Source organism: Drosophila bipectinata, chromosome 2L (genome assembly GCF_030179905.1).
Source record: "Drosophila bipectinata strain 14024-0381.07 chromosome 2L, DbipHiC1v2, whole genome shotgun sequence".
NCBI classification, from domain to species: Eukaryota; Metazoa; Arthropoda; class Insecta; order Diptera; family Drosophilidae; genus Drosophila; species Drosophila bipectinata.
This window is the reverse complement of record NC_091736.1, coordinates 3,190,844-3,208,374: the sequence shown is the minus strand read 5'-3', so window position 1 is coordinate 3,208,374 and position 17,531 is coordinate 3,190,844. Positions and strand designations below refer to the sequence as shown.

The 17,531-nt window shown below is 47.0% G+C and overlaps 6 protein-coding genes across 10 annotated transcripts; 1 reads left to right on the top strand and 5 right to left on the bottom strand.

Annotated features, from left to right (window-relative positions):
• Nucleotides 1–1,257: 1,257 nt before the first annotated feature.
• LOC108124388 (zinc finger HIT domain-containing protein 1) lies at nucleotides 1,258–1,751 on the bottom strand. The gene has a single exon (XM_017240013.3). The coding sequence runs from the start codon at nucleotides 1,749–1,751 to the stop codon at nucleotides 1,299–1,301; it is 453 nt and encodes a 150-aa protein (XP_017095502.1). The 3' UTR covers nucleotides 1,258–1,298.
• Nucleotides 1,752–1,807: 56 nt separating this feature from the next.
• On the bottom strand, nucleotides 1,808–2,187 carry Tfb5 (transcription factor B5). Its single transcript, XM_017240018.3, has 2 exons — nucleotides 2,048–2,187; nucleotides 1,808–1,994 (listed from the first exon to the last, which is right to left on the bottom strand). The coding sequence occupies exons 1-2, from the start codon at nucleotides 2,080–2,082 to the stop codon at nucleotides 1,808–1,810; spliced, it is 222 nt and encodes a 73-aa protein (XP_017095507.1). The 5' UTR covers nucleotides 2,083–2,187.
• SP555 (SPRY domain-containing SOCS box protein SP555) lies at nucleotides 2,095–6,211 on the bottom strand. 3 transcript variants are annotated; one of them, XM_070277117.1, is made up of 3 exons: nucleotides 5,561–6,211; nucleotides 5,278–5,496; nucleotides 2,095–2,233 (listed from the first exon to the last, which is right to left on the bottom strand). In XM_070277117.1, the coding sequence occupies exons 1-3, from the start codon at nucleotides 6,209–6,211 to the stop codon at nucleotides 2,189–2,191; spliced, it is 915 nt and encodes a 304-aa protein (XP_070133218.1). In that variant the 3' UTR covers nucleotides 2,095–2,188. The 3 variants fall into 3 exon arrangements, with proteins under 3 accessions (XP_070133218.1, XP_070133219.1, XP_017095499.3); XM_070277118.1 differs by lacking the exon at nucleotides 2,095–2,233 and adding an exon at nucleotides 4,974–5,214; XM_017240010.3 differs by lacking the exon at nucleotides 2,095–2,233 and adding an exon at nucleotides 4,974–5,157.
• Nucleotides 2,271–4,577, top strand: LOC108124382 (reticulocalbin-2). The gene is made up of 4 exons (XM_017240006.3): nucleotides 2,271–2,410; nucleotides 2,473–2,869; nucleotides 3,360–3,507; nucleotides 3,648–4,577. The coding sequence occupies exons 2-4, from the start codon at nucleotides 2,644–2,646 to the stop codon at nucleotides 4,303–4,305; spliced, it is 1,032 nt and encodes a 343-aa protein (XP_017095495.2). The 5' UTR covers nucleotides 2,271–2,410; nucleotides 2,473–2,643; the 3' UTR covers nucleotides 4,306–4,577.
• A 187-nt stretch (nucleotides 6,212–6,398) lies between the features above and the next one.
• On the bottom strand, nucleotides 6,399–7,392 carry LOC108124386 (uncharacterized). Its single transcript, XM_017240011.3, has one exon. It carries the CDS (start codon nucleotides 7,052–7,054, stop codon nucleotides 6,404–6,406), a length of 651 nt encoding a protein of 216 aa, XP_017095500.2. The 5' UTR covers nucleotides 7,055–7,392; the 3' UTR covers nucleotides 6,399–6,403.
• A 1,314-nt stretch (nucleotides 7,393–8,706) lies between these two features.
• On the bottom strand, nucleotides 8,707–15,900 carry Col4a1 (Collagen type IV alpha 1). Of its 3 annotated transcripts, none has more exons than XM_017240250.3 (9): nucleotides 15,801–15,900; nucleotides 15,107–15,206; nucleotides 14,635–14,683; nucleotides 13,614–14,558; nucleotides 13,019–13,515; nucleotides 11,498–12,948; nucleotides 10,459–11,433; nucleotides 9,250–10,394; nucleotides 8,707–9,187 (listed from the first exon to the last, which is right to left on the bottom strand). In XM_017240250.3, exons 2-9 carry the CDS (start codon nucleotides 15,124–15,126, stop codon nucleotides 8,927–8,929), a joined length of 5,343 nt encoding a protein of 1,780 aa, XP_017095739.2. In that variant the 5' UTR covers nucleotides 15,127–15,206; nucleotides 15,801–15,900; the 3' UTR covers nucleotides 8,707–8,926. The 3 variants fall into 3 exon arrangements, with proteins under 3 accessions (XP_017095739.2, XP_017095738.2, XP_070132907.1); XM_017240249.3 differs by having other exon boundaries at nucleotides 15,678–15,804; XM_070276806.1 differs by lacking the exons at nucleotides 14,635–14,683; nucleotides 15,107–15,206; nucleotides 15,801–15,900 and having other exon boundaries at nucleotides 13,616–13,874.
• Nucleotides 15,901–17,531: the final 1,631 nt, after the last annotated feature.

Genomic DNA, 17,531 nt, shown 5'->3' with positions numbered 1-17,531 from the left:
CCGCTGTTGGTTGGGCTTATTATTTATAGGCGTCGCGCAGCGTGGCTCTCTGAAATGGTTAGCAGCTTTTTATTGGATTAGCCTACAAAGTAAGGTGGCAGATAACCAAATGACAAAGTGACGCACACGGGTCAGGATAATCATCAATGCGATACAAAAACTAACCAGGAGCGAATTCAACAAATAATAACAAATTTGGATTTAAAAAAAATGATGAATAAAATAATGTGTATTAGACTAATAAGCTTAGATATAAAGATCGTCATCAGATCATGTCTCATACTTGTTTTTAATAAGATGATACAATATTTTTGAATCTTAAAAACTGGATTTCCACATATGACACTTATAAAAGAAATTTAGGAACCTGATACGAAGCTTTATGTCATGGATTTTATTTTGAAATTCTTTGAATTCCCTCTATCTTTCGGATTCGTCACTGCGAATGAAACAATTCCTATTCCTACTTAGTTCTTATACACAGACACACCCCGCGACCAGTTGCATGCCAAGCTTTAGTCAGGGCCTATAATTACTGGCCGGTCGACTAATGAGAAAGTATTTTTGTGGCACCATGTGAAAAAATAAAATTGCGAAATAAAAACCCACCCAAGCCGGTCAACAACTCCCACAATCACACACAGGTACATCGGCTCCTATGTACATATGAACGTATACGTACTGAGAAACGCACCTAAATACACAGCCATTCCACTCAAGGGTCCTTTGCGTGTTTGGGGCTCACAAAATGAACGGGAATTATGATCAAATTTCTAAATAAATAAACGCGCGGCTCCAAATGGGGTTTATGCCACAGCTGTCGCAAAATGATGTCATTTGAATTTAATTATCTTCGTTTTTATTTTTTATGGTTTATGTTTTTTTTGTTGTCTTCTGTTTTATGGAATTTGTACACCTTTCCTTTTAAAATTCTTTTTTAAAATTTACCTGGGCTACTAAATGTGATGTTATTTTGCTGCCTACAATGCACTTTGTGCTCTGAGCAATTAGAAAATCCACTTATTTTCCCGATTTTGTTAATTTTGAAGAGAGTCAGAGAATATATAAGGCAGGGCTGACAAAGTCCCCAGATAAATCGAGTTTCTTATCGATAGTTGAGCTTTTGAGGTCTAGAGTTGCCTTAAGACTTTAAGTATTTAAACTTGATTTTTTTATATTAAATTTTTGTTTATAAAATGTGATTAAATCAATAATGAATTTAATATCTACCTTTATCATCCCAATTAAAAAAATCTCTTTTAAATCTAGACATTTTTTTATTCCTTAATGTTACATGATTAGGCGGTCCACTTGAGGCAACGTGTGTCCTGGTGAGTGTTCAGGCACCTGACACGGCAATAGCGGGTTCCACAAGCTGTGCAGGAGTAGAGAGAGAAGTTTCCGCACACGGCGCAAAAGTGACGAACTGGTTTCTGTGGTGGCGGGGCGGAGGCGCTCTCGTAGTTGGGCTGCTGCTTATCCTCCTCGAGCAGCTGCTGGAAGTTCTTGCGGTACTTGGCCCGGAAGTACTCGGCACCTTTGCGTTTGTTCTTCTTATCCTTGGCGGTCTTAACGTTATCTTGAAACTTTGGCACCTTCTTGGACATGACCAAGTCGGCGTGTGGGTCATCATGGAAGTTGTCTTGTTCGAGAGCCTCCAAAGCCTTGCGGGCTCGACGCTGTCGGGCGGCGACGTCCAGGACTCGCTTCTTCTCTGCATCCTTAATGCGGTTGGACTCGCGACCCGTCATTGTTGTTACTTTTAGTTTTTGTGTTTTTTGTGGAAAGTTGGGGGGTATGTGGAGATTTATGCGTCCTTATCGTGTAGCGGGAAACTGATCCGGTCCATCAAGTCGTCCACGCGAGCCTGCAGAACGTCAACAATGTCCGTGGAGATGAACAAATGGTTCTCGTCCAGATCCTGAATGATGAATTTTCGCCCCAGAGCTAGCTTTTCGTCCAAGTGCAGCAGGAATTGTTTCATAGCAGGATCACTGCAACCAAGGCGATTGAGCATAACTTACTTTCAATAAAGGCACACACTTACCACTCAACCAAAACTCCTTTCATAACATTTACCATGTTTCAAGCATTTATTTTCTATTTGCAATGATTGTGCCCTTGCTCTTATCGATAAATGTTTGTTTCAGCTGTTCAGAGTGACCAGGTAAACTCAATTAGCCTCCGCTCACTCTGTGTGGTCACACTTGCTAGGCATCTTCCTCCTCGGCTTCTGTGTAAATAAATAAACGATTTTTGTTTTAAAATGTGCCATAGCATCTAATCGTGTGAATTGAACCAGATATCATTTGAATTTTTCTGCCAATAGAACAAAATATAACTCCAACTCATTAATTGATAAAGGATTTAGAAGAACCATAGACTGGAGAAACAGCTGTCGGTTTTCTGGGTGAGTATTTAAATTCGAAAAAAAGATACTTCTTTGAATAAATCGGAATTTGCATATTTCAGCCGCTGGCGAAAGGTGAACAGAGTTCATTAGGGTCGGCGCTGTTACGCCACCAACACTAAAGTGCCTGTGTGCGTGAGAGATCTGAAGACGCTGCGTTGCCAAAAAAGCAAAACGAGAAAGAAACGGAAAGCGGGAAGCTGTACACACACCGCTCGGCATAATCAATTAAAATGTCTGCGAATAGGAACCTGCCCCTCCTCCCTCTGGTCCTATGCGTTGTGGCCTTTATTGCCGCTGTGGGACCGATGCCTGCCTTCGGAGCAGTGGCCACTCACAAGCACGAGAAGCATCTGAGCAAGGAGCGGGTGAAGGACGGTATCTACGCTCCTCGGGATGCCCATCATCACGGCGAGGATGGAGAGCACAACGTGGAGTTTGATCATGAGGCCATCATCGGTGAGTCACCAAAGAATATGATTCCTTGAAGGAATCTATCATAAATCCTAAAGGATAATACCCAGAACATGGTATTCTTTGGGATAATTTGTTCCGAAAGATCCCAAAGATATTTGCGGATAATAGATATAAAAATTTCCTTTTAAATTCGATCGGAAACTGAAAGTGGAATACATTTTCCTCTGTGCACGATGATCAGTATTGTTTATTTTCCTGGGGTTTATTTTTATTTGCCTACACTGAAAAAAACCGACAAAGAGAAACGTTCTATACGTGATTGAATAATTTTAAACATCACATACAAGTATGTTACACACAAGTATTATTTATTTTAAATATTTCATGTTTGTTGTTTAATTTCTCGAAGTGTACCAAATGGAAGATCATAAAAATGGTTTTTCTAAAAGCACCGCGTCATCGGTCATACCTTCTGTTTTATGTTCCGTTCAATTTTTCAATAATATGCTTGAATATTTTTTTGGAAAAACAGGAAACACTAAGGAGGCCCAAGAATTCGACACACTTACACCGGAGGAGTCGAAGAGGCGGCTCCTGATTCTCATCAAGATGATGGATCTGAACAAGGACGAGTTTATTGATCGGCACGAGTTGAAAGCTTGGATATTAAGGTCCTTTAAGTGAGTGTTGTCTGTTAATTAATACTGCATCGATGTCAGCCAAGCAGTTAACCGTCTTTTAATGCTTCAAGTTGCAAAACTGACAATTTTAAATGTAAAATAATTGTTGCTTTTACAAAACTAATCCAACACCCTTACAGAAAACTATCCGAGGAAGAGGCTGCTGATCGTTTCGAAGAAATCGACCAAGATGGGGACGAGAAGGTTACATGGAAGGAGTATCTGCAGGACACCTATGCAATGGAGGACGAGGACTTCAAAAAGGAGACCATCGACTTTGAAAGCTACGAAGATGAACAGAAAATGATCAAGCAGGACAAGGAAATGTTTAAGGCAGCCGACACAAACAACGACGGTGTACTATCCCTAGAGGAGTTTAATGCTTTTAACAATCCCGAAGACCATCCGGCAATGTTGCCCATCATGTTGGAACATACAATGCAGGACAAAGATCAGGACCACGATGGAAAAATCAATTTCAAAGAGTTCGTGGGCGATGCGGCTGCGCATCATGACAAGGAGTGGCTAATTACCGAAAAGGAGCGGTTCGACAAAGATCACGATGTGAACGGAGACGGTGTCCTCACTGGTGAGGAGGTTTTGTCCTGGATAGTGCCAAGCAACGCTGCCATAGCCTCGGATGAGGTTGATCATCTATTTGTCTCCACCGATGAGGATCACGACGACAGACTTTCGTACCTAGAGATTCTAAACAATTACGACACCTTTGTGGGGAGCGAGGCGACCGACTATGGAGATCACCTCCAAAACATCAACCATCTATCCGACGAGCTGTAAAATCAGGCATGCCGGTCTCATGCTGTGGCGTTACTGTGCTTAGTATTCTCTTTCATTTATATACATAGTTAGTAAATTTATGTTTATTTATGTAAATTCAAGTGACATTTTGTTTTGAGCGCTTCTTAATAATTTCATTTCCATGTCTTAGTTCTTGTTTTATCCATGTACCAATTACATTATGTGTAGTTTAAATAGACACCAAAAAAGAATCTACAATAATCATAATAATGTAATAAATCATTTTTACTAAATTATTTCGGGTGTTAGTACATTTAAGTGTAGATTTATTTAATTTCCAATTGCATTGTTATTTTGCAATTTACGACTAGAATGGTTTTCCGATTACTTAAGCCTAACTTGCCGACTGAAATTTTACAAAATTAGCATTGCAGCGTGTTGTTCTTTTTGACTAGATTTCACACTCATCTCATGTATTGAAAAATATGCTTAGCTCTATGTCCTAATTTAGCGTAGAGCTGTATGCTCTTCAAGCCCCGAAGTACGAGTTGTTTCTTTCGTGTTCTTATATCACAAATATTGCACCGAATTGGCCTATTTCCCCACATTTTTGCTAGAAATTTCAACAAAAAAAACGAATTAAACAGAAAAATCCTAGAAACAACTAAAGAACGGATTATCTAACCCCTATGGATAATGCCAGTTGCTTAACAATACATATATGTAGTCCACAAAGCACTTTTATACAAAATACGTTGAGAAATTTACACTCATTCCAGAGGCATCGCATCGTATCCGATTGCATCTGCGCTCTGCTTGATGGCACAACGACATGGATTCACGGGCCGCTTATAAATTATAACTTAGTATGCACATCTCCAGTGGATTCACCTGGGGGATAGGACATACTCTATATAGACTTAAGATTAACCTGCGGCATCCCTAACTCTGAAACGGTTGCGGATGCTCCGAGATGCTCTAAAGATCACACAATATATCGTAGTTGTCTACCTGACGAAGCGGCTCCTTGTCGTCGATGACCTCGCTGAGATAGTCACTGATGGGCAGCGGCAGCTTAAGCTTTTCCAGACGCGACGTACTGCGGACACGACGCATGATCACCGCTCGACACCGATCCTGGAGGCTAACGAACTCCCTTCGGGTGCACTTCAAAGTCATCTCGGTCTTGGCCGCCGTGGAGCAGACAATGGGATACAGTGGCTCATCAATCTGTGCGGGAAAGATGGTAGTTTCAGTATTGGACTCATTACTCACATAATCAGTGGCAACCTACCTGGTTCAATCCTCGGAAAGCTACACCCAGGCACTTGCCGTCCTTGTAGTAGGTAAGGGTGCCCTCGATCCCGTCAAAGAGCACTCCTATTTGGGTGGGATGGTTCTCGCGAAAGCGTTTCGTGTAGAGCAGGGCCACACCTTTGTGCCAGAGGACACCCTTATGGGAGAGCCCCCACCCGTGCTCGTTCTCGCCGAGCATGTTGCGAAAGGCGTTGGCGTGTAGACGGGCGGACTTGGTGCCGATCCCGAACATGATGGACGTGCCGAATACGCGCTGGGAGACATGCAGCTCCCAGTAGTGGCGGCCATTGTTCAGCGGTCGCTTGCCCTGCACCCCGGCGGTGCCCTTGCTCCAGTTGGGGTGGAAGTGAACGGTTCGAGAGTTGGGACCACTGAGCACCACCTCCTTGGACCGGTGACGCTTGCTCCACGTCCAGTTGTCTTCGACGCCCTCCATAAGTGGACAGACCCTAGCCGTTGTAGACGATGATGGCGACGAAGGCGACGCTGCCTGAGATGCTGCCTCCTGGGCGGAGGGATGCGCCGATAGGCAGCCCCCCCCTCGTCGCCCGCTATGGCGTCCTCTTCTCGGAGTCATCGCCAACTGCTGCGGCTGCTGATGCGGAGGATCCACTTCTAAATCGGACATGGTTGGGTAACTAGGAAATTTTGCTACTCGATTTCAATTAATTAACGAAGGCAATGCCAATGCTGTCACTGGAAATCTGTCAAGTGGGTCTTGGTCTGCTTGGATGAGAGTTGCTTCCTTTTCCTTCGAAATCCTTTCAAGTCAAAGGAGTGTTACCAGTCCTTTAAAGTCCTCATCGAAAAGAAACAAAGCCTACAAGTGAGTGGTTAGAAGTGGTCGGTTATCCTCTTCCGTTTCTTCCTGTTCGTCCAAGCCCTCTGGTTGCCCTTCCTCTTGCGGCAAGGGAGTCTCCTCCTCAAACACCTCGTTATCCTCTAGCACTTCCACCTGCTCCTGACTGCCAAAACTGGCCAAGGATCCGTAGCCACTGCTCAGAGAATTGGTGCTCCAACTGGCACTTAGTCTCAGGGGACGATAGCTTCTAGCCTGCTGCTGTTGTTGCTGCTGCCCGATGGTTCTCTTCAGCTCCCGCTTAATCCTCCGAAGCTGTCGGAAGTCCTGGTCACCGCGAGTGCCCCGCTGCTTATGGAGCTGCAGCTCCTGCAGATGGAAGTGATGGCGACAATAGCCCTGGGGACTGTGGGCACAGAAACGACAGGCCTCCGAGTTGAGGCCACCGACGAGGGGTAGGATTGGCTCGAGGATGCGCCGCTTCTGGCTGCGCTTTAGCTGCTCCAGCTGCTGCTCGGCCAGGCGTTGGGGCGCCTTACGATCGCCCACCGTCTCGGCCACCTCCTGGAGCAGGCGGACGTTCTTCGGGAAGCATCGGTCGTGGACGTAGAGCACCAGACGTTGGCAGTAGAGGCACAGCGATTGGAACAGCAGCAGCAGAACGATAATCATAAATAGGGGTTGCGAGGTGTTGGAGGACAAAAAGTTGATTTTATCTGGGGTTGGCTATCTGATCCAGACCGTCCTTCTTTTCCAGCACTTCCGGTTTCTGGTTTACCAAAGTTTTAGCAGGTCTGGTGTTTCTTTTAATGGTTTGGATAGTTTTTTCCTTAAATGGACACTTTATTCACCGTTCCCATTTGGGTACACACATTTTTTTTTGTCGGGCACCTCCACCTCCTGAGCTCCCAAAAAGCTGCTCCGCTTATCTGCCTGAAGTTGTTGTAACTCCCACCGACGACTCCGCTTCCGTCCAAGTCTCGATGGCTTCTGGCCTCTTCCTCGCCTCTTTGTGCGTTGGCTCACTTTTCCAAGTTGAAGCCACAAAAGCCTACCCTTATTTTTCCTCAGCTGGAATCGCAGCGGGCTGCTTCCAACCACCAACTATGTGGACTATGTGTATGTGTGTCTGCATGTCATTATCATATGTTATAAGTACGCCAACCCCTCGGCAGCTCTCCAAGCCTCGTCTCGACCCCAAAACTGTGCCTGTGCCACCACCCCCACACACAGCCCAATCCAACCCAACCCCCATTTATGGCACTTCCGAAGAGCGAGTCATGCGCACAAGTGCACGTGGTGAGTTGGTTCTCATCCTCGCCTTGGCATTGCTTCCATTTAAGGGCTCTCCACCGGGGTTATCCACCACAAAAGCTAGACCGACTGAACCCTTGTTTTTTGTTTCCTTTTTTATGCTCTAGTTGCCGATCTAACCACCTTTTGTTTGAGGTATCTTATGACTTTGATTTTAAACAATATCCATAGTTTTCAATGGTAAAGAAAATTAAATATTTTCTAAGGGTTAGACGGGAATATTGTAAATAAAATATATAGAAGTATGAGAATCTTCTCTAGAAGATGGGGTTTTTAGTAGAAATCTTAAGCTGCAAGCTATAGCTTTCTAAAAAAACAATTTTTCGAACTTAAAAATAGATGGTTTTCCACTTTGGAACAAAGAAAGATTGTATCTATCTTAAGCTTAACTCTTTACTAAATTAATAAACATTTAAATAAATATAAATATTGTTAAAATGTATTAAGTTTTTATTAATTAATACTTTGATTTAAAGAACGAAGCTAATATTAATAAGTACTTACTTTATAAAGAGAGAAGAAGGTATGACATCTTAAAGAACCTTACATTTGGTATACCCTCCTTAAAATATTAAACTAGAACCATAAATTTGGTACACCCTCCTTAAAATATCAAACCTTTATAATATTTTATTTTTAAAAATTTTCTTTATTTTACCATTTTTTGTTTATTTCATAAACGTAAACAATAAGCGACAAAGTTGTGTTTAGCAGTTGAGGAGACGGTCTATGTCAGTGGATAGATTTCGATAATCGTTATATGGTATTCTCTCATATATAATGCATTCATTCGCATTTAATCGGATGCTAAAAAATGGAACGTGCCTTGATGGAACATTGATGGTATACATATAGTACATATTATTATTGTTTTTTATTTTTTGTGGACATACGACCGTGGCTAGTTTATTTCTTTCATTTACTTAACTTACGTAACGTAACTTAGAAGCAGTTTACATTTGTTTAGAACATTAATTGGCAGATACAAAAATGGCATTAAGGTCCCGGGGTCAACATAGCACTTTGACCTATCCGATCCCTATTTTCTTTGTTTTTTTTTTGGTTAGTTTAAGGAATTTGTAGCAGTGTTGGTTCGTCTGTGTGTGTTTGTTTGTTTGTTTGTTTGTTGTTTTGTGTTGTGTGTTCGTTGGTATATTTAGGGCTTTACATTTAGATTAAACTTATGCTGTGCTGGGGTGTCTGTGAGGTGCCTGCGGATCCGATCCGGTCCTACGACGAGTTCTTCATGCAGACTTGACACCTGGAGACGCGGGTCAGCAGGTTGCCGGCCTTGATCGTCTGCTGTTCGGGCTTCTGGAACTGATCGTTGTTCTCCAGAGTGACCATCCAGAAGCTGGTCATCGTCTCGAAGAAGTGGCAAGTACCCTTGGCGCCGTTGCACTCGATGAACGGAGTGGCACGGAAGTCCTCCAAGCAGGAGCCAGGCGATTGCAGCGCCTGACCACCACCGCCATTACCCACGGCAGTGTGCTAAAAAATACAAAAAAAATTATTAGTTTTTCTGTTTAAGAATTTGTAACAATAATCCTTACCATAAGGAAACTGTAGCCGATCCAGAGACCCTCCCAGCCGTTGGGGCAGTTGGGAATATCCAGAGACTGACTGTGCACGGCGATTACGTTGGCAGGCGCCTCGCAAACGACGCAGCGGGAGATGTACTTGTTGATCTCGTAGTTCTCCACGGGCATCATCGGCAGAGGGGCGGAGGTGGACAGCCAGAAGGTCTTGTCGTTACGCGACGCGTAGTTGCAGATGTTATTCTGGCCACAGGACAGCATGGGCAGTGTTGAGAATTTGGGCACACAGGATCCGGGCGAGCCAAGGTCCTGGTTGTGACCATAATCGTTGCCGTCGATATACAGCAGAGAGTAGCCGGTCCAGAGTTGAGTTTGTCCCGCGAAGCACGTGGGTACCTGCTCGCTCTGACTGTGACGGGTCACCAGGATGCCGGTGAGGTAGTCCAAAGCGGCGGTGCATGGTGCACCTGGCTCTCCCTTCAGGCCCTGCAGACCGATGGCACCTTCCAGACCAATCAGACCCTGCTCTCCGCGATCACCCTTGGGTCCGGGACGTCCGACCAGACCGCTCTGACCGATCAGACCACGCTCTCCCTTCTCACCACGCTCGCCCTGGATTCCGATCAATCCCCTTTGACCCTCTGGTCCGGGCTCACCCTTCTCTCCGTCACGGCCTGGCTGACCAGGCTCTCCCTTGGGTCCAGGTGGTGGACGTACACCGGGCTCACCCTTCTGGCCGGGCTGGCCAGGAATGCCATCCCGTCCGTTGAGGCCCTTGGGTCCGGGGAAGCCGCGCTCGCCGGGGGCACCCGGAGGTCCATCGGATCCGTTCAAGCCGGGATAGCCAGTATCACCCTTGGGTCCAGTAGCTCCAGCCAGACCAGGAGGTCCTTGGTATCCCTGGTCGCCCTTAGCGCCCTTCTGTCCAATTTCTCCAGGCTCACCACGGTCACCCTTGATACCCTGGTATCCAGTCTCACCCTTAAGTCCAGCAGCGCCGTTGAAGCCATCACGTCCAGGTTGACCGGGACTACCGGTCAGACCACGCTCTCCCTTGGCACCAGCGGGGCCGACACGTCCAGGAAGACCAACCAAACCCGGCTCTCCGGGCAAACCAGGCAGACCGCGATCACCCTTGATGCCAGGAGGTCCAGTGATTCCTGTTTTAAGGATAAAAGATAAAGGTTCATAAGGATCCAACGTAGATCTCTTTTGTGAACTTACCCTCACGTCCGTGCTTGCCTGAACGTCCGGGCAGACCCTTCTCACCCTTGATGGACTGACCAGGATAGCCAGGCTCGCCTTGAGGTCCGATATCACCCTTCAGACCAGGAGCTCCATTCAATCCATTGAGACCACGAGGTCCCTCCAAGCCTTGGTCTCCCTTCGCTCCGGTGTAGCCGATCGCGCCCTGAGCTCCTTGCTCGCCGCGCTCTCCCTTCTGTCCGGTCAGACCGATCTCTCCACGCTCTCCCTTGTCGCCTCGCAGTTTCGGAATATCAATAATGGCGGGTAGACCGGGCTGACCACGGGGTCCACGCTCGCCCTTAATGCCAATGGGTCCGGGGTATCCTTGAGGTCCAATCGGTCCGGTTTCACCCTTTAATCCATCCAAACCGGCAAGTCCAGCATCTCCCTTATATCCTTGAGCACCGGGGTAGCCAGGGGCTCCAGGAGCACCCTGTACACCTGGCTGACCATCGAGTCCGGGTTGTCCGGGGTTACCGGCCAGGCCGGTGGCTCCTTTATCGCCCTTGACGCCCCATACACCAGCGACACCTTGGTCTCCCTTCTCTCCGTTCACGCCATCCGCTCCATCAAAGCCATTGCGTCCGGTGTCACCTTTCTCGCCCTGGGGACCAGGACGGCCGTGCACAGGCACTCCGGGCAAGCCCTTCTCTCCGGGTAAACCTGGTTCGCCGGTAAGTCCCTGAATTCCTCGCAGTCCAGAGATACCTGGCTCTCCCTTTTGTCCCTTTTCGGAGGCATCACCAGGCAGACCAGGAGCTCCATCCAAACCAGGAAGACCCTGGTTACCTTTCTCGCCGTTCAAGCCGTCCAATCCAGGCTCACCGGGGGCACCGATTGGGCCTTGGTCACCCTTGACGCCCATTATTCCCGGGGGTCCAGGAGCACCCCGACCACCGACGGCTCCAGAGATTCCAGTTAAGCCAATATTTCCCTTCTCACCCTTTGCGCCTGAAAGTGTTAAATATTTGTTGAGCTTTCGCATGGGGGATATGAAAGACAACATTGTACTTACCGGGAACACCGGGAATTCCGGGGGATCCACGTTTACCAGGCTGTCCAGCGAGGCCGCTGAAACCTCGGGGTCCGTCGTTACCAGGGGCTCCACGATCACCCTTGTTTCCGGGCATACCGACCAGGCCAGGATTGCCGGGTTCACCCTTGGCGCCGTCACGACCACGTACTCCATCGATACCGGGTACACCGGGAGGTCCAGGAACACCGGGTGGTCCAAGGGGACCCACGTCTCCCTTTTCACCAACAGCACCAGTGCGGCCGGGCGTTCCGGGGAAACCAGCATCACCCTTATCTCCGGGATATCCAATACTGCCTTCAGCTCCGGGCAAGCCCTGAGGTCCGGGCTGGCCACGAACACCTTTCTCGCCTTGCAGACCGTCGAGACCCTGAGGTCCAGGTGGACCGGCCACTGGGATACCTTGCTCTCCCTTCTGACCACGTGCTCCATCGCGACCGGGCAGGCCACGGAGTCCGTTCTTTCCGGCGTTACCAGGGGCACCGATGGGTCCAGCGTGTCCTTTTTCGCCTCGCGGTCCAGTCAAGCCACGTGGTCCGACAGGCCCAACTGGGCCCTGGGGACCGGTGGCACCCTTTTCGCCACGTAGTCCGTAGTTACCCTTTTCGCCCTTCGGTCCTTCAGGTCCTGGCATTCCGGTCTCACCACGCTCTCCCTTGTTGCCCTTGGCGGGGATCTTAAGTTCGCTAGCCTCGCAGGTTCCGGGCTCTCCCTTCTGGCCGACATATCCAGAGGTACCCTTGTCTCCCTTCAGTCCATCATAGCCACGGGTACCAGGCTCTCCCTTGATGGTGAGGCCAGGAGCTCCGTTATAGCCGTCACGTCCCGGGGCTCCGGGAGTTCCATCAGCTCCGGGGAATCCGGTAAGACCCTTCTCGCCCTTGATACCATTTTCTCCCTTAATACCAGGCAGGCCAGGTACACCGTCACGTCCTCGTTCTCCTTTTACTCCTGCAGCGCCGGGATGACCGGGATTACCCTTATCACCCCTGAGAGGCGCCACCAGGCTCAAATCCTCAATAGCTGCTTCACCAGGTTCGCCAACAGCTCCGGGAACACCGGGTACGCCGTCTACTCCGCGTTCGCCGGGAGGACCCGTTTGACCGTTGATACCGTCAGATCCACGTTCGCCGGGATATCCTCGCTCGCCAGGTGGTCCACGTGCTCCAGTGTTTCCGGGAATGCCGTCCAAACCGCGGGTTCCCTTGTCTCCCTTTTGGCCCTGAGGACATAGCGAGCACTTGCCGCCAACATCACCCTTAAGACCCATTTCTCCTTTTTGGCCAGGAGTGCCGGGCCGACCGGCATCACCCTTCTGACCTGGTTGTCCAGCAATACCAGTCTCTCCGGGACGACCCAGTTTCGAATCTCCGGGAACACCAGCTACACCCTTGAAACCGCGCTCACCCTTGGCTCCAGGAAGTCCTGGACGTCTGGAAGGATACAAGCGGATTAAAATGTAACCTCAAAAATCAAAAAATAACCTAAAAATAAGAAACTTACCCAGGATATCCGTCGTTTCCTTTTGGTCCTTGAATACCATAGCCAGGCTGGCCAGAGTCACCCTTCTGTCCCTCGGGTCCCGGGGGTCCGGGGTGTCCAACGGGTCCGACCGGTCCCTGGGGTCCGTCTCGTCCACCGATACCTTTCTCGCCTTTCTGTCCGGGCAAGCCTTCGCCACCAGGACGACCGGGCATTCCAGTGCCTCCCTTTTGCCCAGGATAACCCTGAGGACCGGGCTGACCGTCGGCTCCATTCAATCCTTGAGGTCCAGGGGGGCCAGCATAGCCACGAGGTCCTTTGGGTCCAGAGGGTCCGGGGGTTCCACGGCCACCACCAGGAGGTCCAGGGGGACCGACCAGACCTTGCTGACCAGTCGAGCCAGCTCGACCGGGTTCACCCTTTTGTCCTGGGTTACCGGGCAGACCATTCAGACCAGTTTCACCGCGATCTCCCTTTTGGCCAGAAGGTCCTGGTTGTCCAAAGTTTCCTTGGCGACCCTAAAAACGAAATTGTAGTTTTTTTTTTTTAATTTTAATGTTAAAGTTAAATAAATTTGTATAATTTTTTATCAGAAATATAATAAAATATTACTTACACGATCACCTGGGCCGCCGGGCAGACCCTTCTCACCCTTTTGTCCATCCAGTCCAGTGTCACCGATCTGTCCAGCCTCACCCTTGCGTCCCGGCAGGCCAGGCTCTCCCTTTTGTCCATCATCACCGCGTGGTCCGAGAACGACCTCGGTTCCGGTTGTGGGCAACTTCACTGCCGGCTCTCCCTTCTCACCCTTGTCTCCCTTATCGCCGGGCTTCAGGGGCCCGAAGCAGGAGTCACCCTTCTCTCCCTTCAATCCATAGTCACCACGGGGTCCCTTTGCACCGTACGGGCCAGTGTCACCGCGCTCTCCCTTCTCGCCGGGAACACCCTGGGGTCCGGCATATCCAGATCGACCGCTGAAGCCGGGCTCACCCTTCTCTCCCTTGGCGTAGTTACCGTTCTCCTTGGCCGGCTCACCCTTCTCACCCTTGGCACCAGCTACACCGGGGTAACCGCGAGGTCCCTGCATTCCGGACAGACCCTGAAGACCGGGAAGTCCAGCACTGCCATCGCATCCGTCCTTGCCGTTCAGACCGGGAGCTCCTGGGTTACCAGCAGAACCGGGAATTCCGGCAATACCAGGTAGACCGTGCATTCCCTGTAATCCGCGTTCTCCCTTAGCACCACGTTGTCCGTATGGGCCGGGGTCGCCCTTCTGGCCCTTGTCTCCAGCCGGACCCTCGCTGCCGGGGAATCCTTGCGCGCCTTTTGGTCCTGTGGGGCCCGAGGGTCCTGGCAGACCCCGGTTGCCCTTTTCCGCTATACACTTGGGCACACAGCCCGCGTATCCGGCCGTACAGTTCTTCGGTAGCGGTGCTCCGCGCTGAACCGAGGCGGAGTCCACAATATCGTAACTTTCGTCGATGGGGAAACGTTGATCATCTTGATTCCTGGGCTGGTATGGCGGTTGAATGCCTCCGCTGCCAGATTGCCTCCAAAATTGCTAAAAAAAAAATATATGAGATGGGTTGATGGTTGGAGATGAATCCGGGAATAGTCAGGTAGTTATGTTATCTTACAGCGTCGGCACCGACTAACGCTCCAGCGATGACGGCGGCGTACAGCAGCCTGTGAGGAAGAGAACAAAAGATAAGAGGTTCATTAAAGTCTTATCAGTTCATTTTGTTGGAGCTCATTGTTCTCTTGGAGCCACTCTCTTTGCGGCTATCAATTAAAAAAAGTCTGCGCCTTAGAGCTTAAGAGAGCCACACGCAAAGAGAGCGATAGGTTTCAAAGAGTGTCAAGTGTCAAGGTATAAGAATAAAATTTTGAATAACGGTATTAAGAACTTAGTATAAAAAACTAAATAGTTTTTAAAATTTAATAAATAACTAGTCAAATATTATTTTACTTTTTTTTTTAAGTTTTTTTTTCATAATTTGTCTAAAAAACGTGTTAAAAATTTCTTCTTTTAAAATTTGTTGAAAACCTTGTAATTTTCTAACTTAAAATAAAAATGGTTGAAAGATTTTTAAAATGGCCAAAACTTACCGCTTCCAGAAGGGCAACATGATGCCCTATACACTTAAGCCTGCACAATTAATTTCACAGTCCTCGTCGAGTTTTAATTTATATGTTGCCGTCGTTGGGCCTGGAAAGATGAGCCACAAAAATTGGGCACTTTAATTTCGCAAAAGTTGCAAAAAAATTTAGAATTTCAGAATGTGTTCGATATGGGCTTATGGGAAATTCTCTGACTTGGCGAAGTAATTCAAATTATGTTGTGGGAAAAATAATTCCACAACTTGGATCCAATTTCATTTTAAATATATTATTTTTTTTTTTGTAAATTTTAATTGATAAAATTATTTTTCTTTATTTGAGATAGTATTTCTTTGCGATTCATCGAATTTCAAAAGTTGTGTGACTTTTTCGACTGCGCTTGGCTGACAGTTTGAGAAGCACTGGAACAGACACAAAGATTGCACGAAGTATTGAAACGGCCTTTAAATGTGTGAATAAACCAAAGCCATCCACAAAACTAGCTGCTTTAGTTTTTATGCTTTAGATTTTGCAACGTTTTCCTCCTGCGATGGATATTTTTTTCTATTTTTTTTTTTACCTAATAGCTCCTTTCAGAAACCGATCCAGCTGGATGGATCGACGGGAGCGAACTAAAATCACACAACCACAACCGAGCGCCGATCCGAACACACTATATTGAAAGGCAGCTGGTACTACTTACTCGGGGAGACGGAACACGACTAATTATAGTATAAGTTTTAGCGATCCAAAAGCCCATCGCCGATGCCCCGACTGGCTCGTTTCGATTCGGTTCTGTTCGGGTTCTAACGATCGTTCTTCGGCCGATCGCCTCATGTACACTATCCGTGTGTCCGTGTGATCTGGATAATGGATCTGTATTTGTTGGGGAAGGAAGGGGGGCTGGGGGACCTGGGGGGACAGGCATGGGGCATATGGAGCGGATGGGCGGATGGTGGCGACGAACACACTATGTGAAGCAACACTAATCCGAGCAGCTAACATAGTCGGCTGGGGAATGAATGAAAAACTTGGCGATAACTGACTCTAAGTCGTTCCACCCCACTCCACCACCCGGTTGTTGTGGTTGATATGTGTGCGACATGCGCCTTAAGTTGCTCAATAAAAGCAATCCCAGTCACTGCTCACACTGCCCCCGGAACACCTTCCCCAAGCTCCATCTTCCATCATCCAGCTACCAGTTCCCAGCTTCCACATACAAGATCCCAGCTCCGCCGTCTTAATAGCTGATAGCCCTCGCCCTGAGATCGGGCACATGGTTTCCGTTTTGATGCCGCCCCTGCTGTGGTTCCAGCTCCGGGGACCCAAAGCTAATGCTAATGCTTATTTTTGGCATACAGTCTAAGGAATTCCAAGGTTTTCATTTTTAAGGTTTTGGAACTCGCACTTAATCTATTCGACGTGATATCGAAGTTCCTATTTTTGTACATTATTTATATATTTTTTTTAAATATTTTTTTTAATATATCAGACTGTATTTTTAAGGGTCATAATAGGTCAAAAACCATCGGTCAAAACTCGTTAATTTATTATTTTAATATAATCTTGGGGAATTCCAATACTTGTTATCAAATCCGTTTTAAAGGTCCATGATCTTTTAAAGGAATGATTAAAATAAGGCCTATTTTTTGACTTTGATACTTTTTGGCAAAAAAAAATATATAGGGTTTTATTAAAGTTTGTGTTAATATATAATATTATATAATACTATAAGATAAAATATTTAAAAAACAGTTTAAGAAGGGTTAGGTTTCCTTACTATCCATGTATTGTAAACAAAATATGTTAAATATAGAAGATAAAGGGATGTCGATTTTTGAAATATAAATACTTTAGCTACGAACGGATTAGATCTTTAAAAAATATTTATACCAATAGTTTAGGTTTTAAACATATTTATTATTTTAAAACTAATATTAGTAAATTATAAGCTTATTAAGAAATATTAAAATTTCACGTTGAGTTCACGTTCTCCTGTATATAGCACATCCGATGATTTCTAAAGCCCACCAAGGCTGAACCTACTTCTCCCTAATCTGAGCAACTTCCTCAAAAACTATCTATTTAGGCCACTAGGTCATATCCGACTTTCCCATACACTACTCTTGCCCAAGTGGGTCAAACCTTGTCTGGGTTGTCCTATCAAAACAACCATTTCAAAATACGATCGACCCCAAAACCCGAAATCAAGCTTGAATTTCGAAAGATTCTATTTTTGTAAATCTGCGTAGAATTTTATTGAAGCTTGGCAATACAGGCTTGGCAAGTAAGTACAAACGACTTGGAGATTTTTCTAACAGGAAATACGCAGTCGTATTATCCGTCTTATCAGCTCCACATATGGTATATAGTACTAAATGAAAAAGCCTTAACCTAATCACGAGAGTCGGGACAAACAAACAAGCATTACTAA